Consider the following 7,500-nt stretch of genomic DNA (forward strand, 5'->3'; position numbering starts at 1 on the left):
TGGGAATGGGAAGTGAGGGGGGGGGGGGGGGGGGTACCAGTACATAAAACGATCCAAGTCATATTTTGTTCACCGTTAGAAACGAATAGTTGTCGAACCGAAAGTGCTGGAAACAACTGTTTTAACCAGCGCACATTGATCGGCATATAATTGGTTTAACTCACTCAGTACGGCCAGTCCTCTCTTCTCCTCTACACAGACCCCTCGGATGTCCAGTGGGTGTCTGAATGACCCAACCTTTAGCTTCCGTCGTCAGAATTGTGGTATTCTTTGTCAACATTCACCTCTTCAGTATAAGAGCCTTCCGCTTGCAATATTTTGATGATGGTAACTGGGGTGAAACGCTGTTAACGTCGTCTCTTTCGCCGTTCGTATGGAGAGAGTTAAAGTAGATGATAAAATACACTACGTGAAACATGTTCATATCTAATGACACGAAACATAACAAACTTCTTCAAATTATTTTTTTATTGATATTCACACCCAAAACAGCAAAGCTCATGAGATATCTACGTAATGGAAATTAAACTACACAGAGAGGGAGAGAGAGAGAGATATGGTTACGGATATGGATTTTTCATTCCATGCAGGCAATGGCTCCCCTCTTGAAGGAGTGGTGTAAACAAACATTTCAGTGATTATATGTTTGTATATATGTATGTATACATATCTACATATATATATATATATGTGTGTGTGTGTGTGTGTGTGTGTGTGTGTGTGTGTGTGTGGTTTCTCCATTGCAATGGGAAATCATTTACAGCCGGCTTAGTCTTTTGTGACGGACTCTGACTCAAACTTTGAAGCCAAATTGCACTGACTATCATTGCTACCGCCTTGGGGGCTAGCTGGCCTTTGGGAACATTCCAACGCCGACACTCTCCACGGTAACCAGATTCTAGCCCAGATAGTCGGGACAGCATTTGTCTCCTCTGCTGTTCTCATGGTAATAGTGGGACACGACTGACTATTATGCTATGTGTGTGTGTGTGTGTGTGTGTGTGTGTGTGCTAAATAATAAAGATGTAACCTGAAAATGAGAAGAAAAAAATAACCACCAGCTGTATTTAGTATTTCTAATTCATACTGAATAGCAAAGGTAAAATAATAATAATAATAATGGATACTTATATAGCACACTATCCAGAAATCTGCTCTAGGTTCTATACAAAAACGCTTTTGTTAACATAAAACATTACATCAATGTTACACACACACACACACACACACACACACACACACACACACACACAATGCATAATACATTTTAACATACATGTGTATCTAACAGCTACCCTAACACATACGCACATGCATGTAGTTATGTACACATACATATGCATACACTCATAGTCAAGCACAGCTAACGCAAAGGAAGTGGATCTGCCACAATTGAACTTATTGCTGAGGGAAAAGGTGAGTTTTGAGACGAGGTTTAAAAGATGCGAGGGAATCAGAATGACGGAGGTTATCAGGGAGCTTGTTCCACGTCTTTGGCGATTGAAAAGTAAACGATCTGTGTCCATAGGTCTTACTTCTGACGTGAGGTATCCTGAGAAGTCGAGTATCAGAGGAAGAACGGAGCTGGCGAGACGGGGTATAGATATGGAGGAGTTCAGAAAGATACTTGGGGCCAGATCCGTTGACTGCAGAAAAGGTCAGAGTGGATAGCTTATGGTCTATTCGATCAGAAACAGGCAACCAGTGGAGAGACTGAAGGAGAGGAGAAACATAGTCAAATTTAGAAGCTCTGCAAATGAGTCTGGCAGCGTTATTCTGAATTCGTTGGAGTCTGTCTGACAGATATTTGGGAAGGCCGGCCAAAAGAGAGTTGCAGTAATCCAATCTTGAAAGAACCAGCGAGCATACAAGTGTCTTGGTTGCATCGGTTGAGAGATAGTGGCGGACAGAGCTGATTCTACGCAGTTCCAAACAGATATTCGAAATGTGCTGTTGGAAGGAAAGAGACTGGTCTAGGATTACACCAAGACTGCGAACAATAACAATAAAATAAACAAACACTCAGCTGCATTTTATATTTCCAATTTTCAAGGCTTCATATAGGCAAACTGCTAGTTGTTTATTAACGCGTTCGTTAGTGGATGACATAAGCTCTGAACAGGAAGGGATTTTGATTGTATCAGCTGATTTCTAAGATGGCATAAAGAAGGGACAATAAGGTACAAAGTGGAGTTCATTCTCTTTCGCACAAGTACAGAATGGGCAAATAAAGTTGCTATCATTAGTGGTCTGTAACGCATTAACAAGTCAGAAATTCCAAATTCAAACCTTGCCCTAATTCATTTAAAATGTTTATCAATATTATAGACAACTAAATTGGTACAGTATGTCTCAACTTACTTTGTGCATAAAATCAAAGCGAACACTATCTGGGATATGACTCGACCATGCGTACCAACGGTAGTCGATGAGTCTCGAACGAAGTGTACGTAACAATCCGTTTATATCTTCTACTCCCTGATTTAGCCAAACCTAATTCACACAATTTTATCCTCACTTTTGACACCCAGGTCGTTCTGCCTCCGCTATCGAAATCATTTAACACATTGTAAGCTTTCTTTGGCAGTCTTGGATTTTCCATTCGCATTATTTCTAATCAGTAAGAAACACATCTGACAAACGGAATTTTAATGTATAGGATATCGATTTGTTTCAGCATATATTAAATCATTAAGCGTTTTCATAATTACTCAGAAAAATTCTTCAGTGCTTATAAATTAACCTTTCCACTGTGAATTGCTGATTCGTAAAGACCCCATATGTTACCTCTGTATTGTGTTATAGGTTGAATCTGAATTGTTATAGTCAAAAATAATTTTATAAATGATTTAAAAGATTGATTTTATAAACTGGATATTCATTCTTTGTTGTGTTATAGGTTGAATCTGAATTGTTATAGTCAAAAATAATTTTATAAATGATTTAAAAGATTGATTTTATAAACTGGATATTCATTCTTTGTTGTGTTATAGGTTGAATCTGAATTGTTATAGTCAAAAATAATTTTATAAATGATTTAAAAGATTGATTTTATAAACTGGATATTCATTCTTTGTTGTGTTATAGGTTGAATCTGAATTGTTATAGTCAAAAATAATTTTATAAATGATTTAAAAGATTGATTTTATAAACGGGATATTCATTCTTTGTATGATACAGAGAAGCGTGTGTTTCGCTCTACTTGCAAGGTTTTTACATACAACAGTAAAACTACGTTTTGTCGAAAAATATAGACCTAAGTATCTATATACATTCACAGCTAGCACAAGTATCCCCTTGAAAGTCCATTTTTTCTCTAACTCCCAAATACCCATTTTTCTAAACACAATTACATTACTCTTCAACATATCAGCTTTCAACTGAAGTGAACTAGCAGCTCTGCATAAAGTATTCAACTATATCTGTAACCCAATAATTGTTTCAGACGTCAAAACATTATCATCAGCCAAAAGATGTGCAGATATCTTCAAGACGTCATAAATAAACTGTGCGCCGTGTTTCCATGTCATATAACTTCAGAATTTAATTCATTTATAAACAAAGAGAAAATAACAACATGGCTGCATACATCTCGATCCTTGCTCCACACCAGAAGTGCACTGTATGTAAACAGTCATGCTACCTCCACATCTCACCCTTGCTTTCACACATTTGTACATACTCAGTACAATTCAAACAACGTTCCATAAGCACCTGCTCTCCAGAGAATTGGCCAGAGAATAGCACGAGCAATAGAATCAAATGTTTCTTCAAATTCTACGAAGACCAGATATAATTTACGGTTAAGGGAAAACTGTTTCTGTACAAAAGCCATCGAGGCAAATATATGATCTATTGTAGAATAATCGTGTTCAAACTCTGCTTTACATTCTCTGGTAAGATCATTTTCTTCAACCCATTCTTGCAACCTATGGTTGATAATAGTACTGTATTTTCTATCACGCAAAGAAATACCTCTATAATTACTGGGATCATTTTCACATCGACTTTTTTTTCAAAGGCAGGATGATGGATTCAATCCATTTATCAGAATAGATTCATCTGTCAAATAAAGACATGAAAATAAAAGTTTACCCCCCAAAAAATTCAAAATCGTTTCTAAGCATTGACAAGCATTCTTCAAAGTTCCCCTGTAATGCCATCTGGACCTGCAGCTATGGCGGGTTTTTTGTTTTTCTTCAAACAATACCTCTTCTTTGAAAATTTGACGGTTTGTACTATTTCCATCAACTTCGTCATTCTTGTTTTCTTTTCATTGAAATCTTGTGTAGTGGGTTCCAAAACCCTTTCTGGCTTTTGGTATATGATATCAGCTCTGCTAACAATGCATTTCTTAAATGTTTTCTCTTTTGTAAATATTTATGCTATCTCCTTGCCGTACAAATACAGTCATATCATTCTTGTCTAATGTTCGTCGACTTATTGAGCAATCTGCACATATTTCTCTTCAAAGCAAGACATTCTGCATCAAACCAGTCTTGAGATACAAAATCATTTCTACGATGTACTTGTTACTTCGTACCCTCTACAGCATCCTTTATACGTGTATTAAATACATTCAATGCTTGGCAACAATATTATGTGTATCTGAGAGAGAGAGAGAGAGAGAGAGAGAGAGAGAGAGATAGGCAGACAGACAGTATCAGTATCAGTAGCTCAAGGAGGCGTCACTGTAACAACAGTCGTCATCATCATAATCATCATAATCATTATATTCATAATTATAAAGCACCATAATCGTCATCATCATTAGCATCATCATTATCATAATCATGATGAAGATGATGAACGTCACACACACACACACACACACACACACACACACACACACACACACACACTGAAACAGATAATTCGCAAGGTAACACATTAGCAGATAGAGATGAATAACATACATTTTTGAAATAAAGCAGAAAATATGAAAAGTTTTATAATTATGAGGAATAATGCATCAACATGAACTAAAAGCGGGTGATACTATTAATCAGCTGTAAAGATTGAATATATTTTCCCGCGAATAAATGCCCACGAACCACACAGAGAGAGAGGAAATGCACCGCACAAAGACCATCAGCCTGTCTACACGAGAAAACGTAGGCCAACCATACACTTAGAAATAACGACATGAAAAACTAAAGAAAGGCCAATTTTTCTATTTAAAAATGGGATATAAAAAGGTGCTCTTCAACGGGTTTTGGTTTCAGCTAATAACATCATATTCACAAACATTGCCAGCCTGAAATGTATATACGTACAAAGTTTTCTAACCAAGGACGAGATTTTTTTTCGATGAATAACAATGAGAGAGAGAGCGCGAAACGAAACGGAACCAAGTTTTACCAGGGTAATGAGATAAGCAAAACATGTTTTTTTCCTCTCAGCCCTGTGGTATAAAAGAAAGGGAAAAAAGAGAGATGTGGGGGGTAGGGCTACGTCAAAGAACACATGAACACAGAACTGTTAACAAGAAAGATATCAAAGACAAATTTCACTGATAATCACATGAGAAACTTGTGGGGGAAAAAAGACTACTACAAAGCAACAAACTAAAGAACTCTCTATCCCCACCCCTGACCCAGTCTCATTCCCTCCAATCGTGAAAGCCTTAGATTTCAACATTCAGTCGTAAATATGATAACAATCAAATATATTAAAATTCATGACGATATACCAGCGAGAGAGAGAGAGAGAGAGAGAGAGAGAGAGAGAACAAATAATCGGAGACATTAATACACCAACGAGAGACTCCGATGTCGTCACCGAGAAGCAAGATCTAAGCTTTTGCCTCGGATTCCAATTCTCGGTAAGTTTCATTCAGTCTTCGCACAAACTCCGCCGCAAACCGGAGTATGTTCGAATCCCTGAAGTTTGGAAGGAATGCCCAGTTTTTACAACAGCGATAATGGTGGGCAAACCCGACTGTGTCGTTCACCAGAACAGTCACCTCATTGCCCCGAAAGGATCGCACATAATGGATGCCCATGACATCCACTGCACGTGGATTGATCATGCACTTTGATCGCATCTCCCAGAATTTTCGTGTCCGTCTCTGATTCAAAAGGAACATCGATTTAAACCGCGACTCCTGTTCGGTGAGCTTTGTGTCCTTATCCTTGAAGAAAAAGGTGCTTGGAAATCTCAAAGCCCCAATCTCGGGAAATTTCACGGAAGTGTTAGCTGTCGATGAACTGCGATGCCCCTTGCCGTTCACAATTCTGGAAGTAAAAGCGTCTGACATTCGTACAAACTCTTTGTTGTGCCGGACGAAATCCGACGAGGAAGACTCACTGATGAGGGTACGCGTGAGAGAGGCCCACGTTGTGTGGATCTGGGGAACGATCATCTCGTCGAAATCCATGAAGATGATGAAATCGGCTCGGTACCTGTTCTGCAAGAGGCAGTCGTTGATGGCGGCCATCTGCCCTTTGTAATGTATGGGTTCAGGAGGGTTAGTCCAGTTCTTCACCTCCAGGAAGCCTTTGCGGGCGTAGTGCCTGAGGACCTGGTCCACCTTGCGAGACACTTTGTTCCTGTAGACCACGGCGTACTGAGCTCCCAGAAGTTTGGCCATTTCCAGGTTGTCCACGATCTCACTCACTTTTCCGAAGCCACTGTGAAGCGGGGGGAAGCAGATGAGGAACTGGTACTGCCTGACAGCTGGTTCCTGGACACGGACCCGGTTAGCATTGGTCTGGTCCAGAGGAGTGGAGATGGACACGGCGAGGAGGGAGGAAGGGGAGGAGGAGGCCGCATTCACTTTGAGCTCTTCTGGCACGGGGCATCTGATGTAGGCTGGTGAAAACCTGCACAGGAACCCAGTGGGAAAGGTTTGACTTTGTTCGACAGTTTCTTCGAACTTGGCTGTTACTGCAAGTTCACTAGCTGGGCATGTTGTTTGGCAAAGGATGTAATCTTCCATGCTCTGGTAGCAGTTAAATGTTTATCAAACTGAACTTGAAATTCCTATGTAAACGTTATTGACTCAAATGGGATTACGACAGACTGTGTTCATAGCAGACACCATCCCCATCCTCATTATAATTATTACCATTGATGAGTGTGGTTTTGATAATCATGACAACAGTGATAATGATGGCGAAAGTGTTAATATTGATGTTGATTATGATGATGATAATGAAAGAAGAAATTGACAAAATATGTATGCCTTTAGCCTCCATGTATAAGGGTTTAAGCTATTCCCAAGTCGCGGAGAAACACACACACACACACACACACACACACACAATTTATATATATATATATATATATATATATATAAAACCTTAAGGCAACAATTTTTTTTAAAGATATTCAAAATTCGAATAACACAGGAAATATTCCCAGTCAGGTGATGCTAACAGATGATGAATATATACAAACAAGATTAGGAAAATTTGTTTATGAATGCTGCTGCAATTTACTGCATTAACTGATTGATTAATTGTGTGTTTTTCCTTCCTTCATTTATTTACCATTGCA

At 38.9% G+C, this 7,500-nt stretch overlaps 1 protein-coding gene across 1 annotated transcript in view; it reads right to left on the minus strand.

Moving 5' to 3' along the window:
* Positions 1 to 667: 667 nt before the first annotated feature.
* The window catches only part of LOC143297989 (beta-1,4-galactosyltransferase galt-1-like), a 9,527-nt gene continuing 2,694 nt past the window's right edge, over positions 668 to 7,500 (minus strand). Inside the window, exon 3 of the mRNA XM_076610626.1 lies at positions 668 to 6,824. Coding sequence (XP_076466741.1) covers positions 5,795 to 6,824 — 1,030 coding nt within the window. The 3' untranslated portion in view covers positions 668 to 5,794. The remainder of the gene's footprint in view (positions 6,825 to 7,500) is intronic.

The sequence above is a fragment of the Babylonia areolata genome, chromosome 23 (assembly GCF_041734735.1).
Source record: "Babylonia areolata isolate BAREFJ2019XMU chromosome 23, ASM4173473v1, whole genome shotgun sequence".
NCBI classification, from domain to species: domain Eukaryota; kingdom Metazoa; phylum Mollusca; class Gastropoda; order Neogastropoda; family Buccinidae; genus Babylonia; species Babylonia areolata.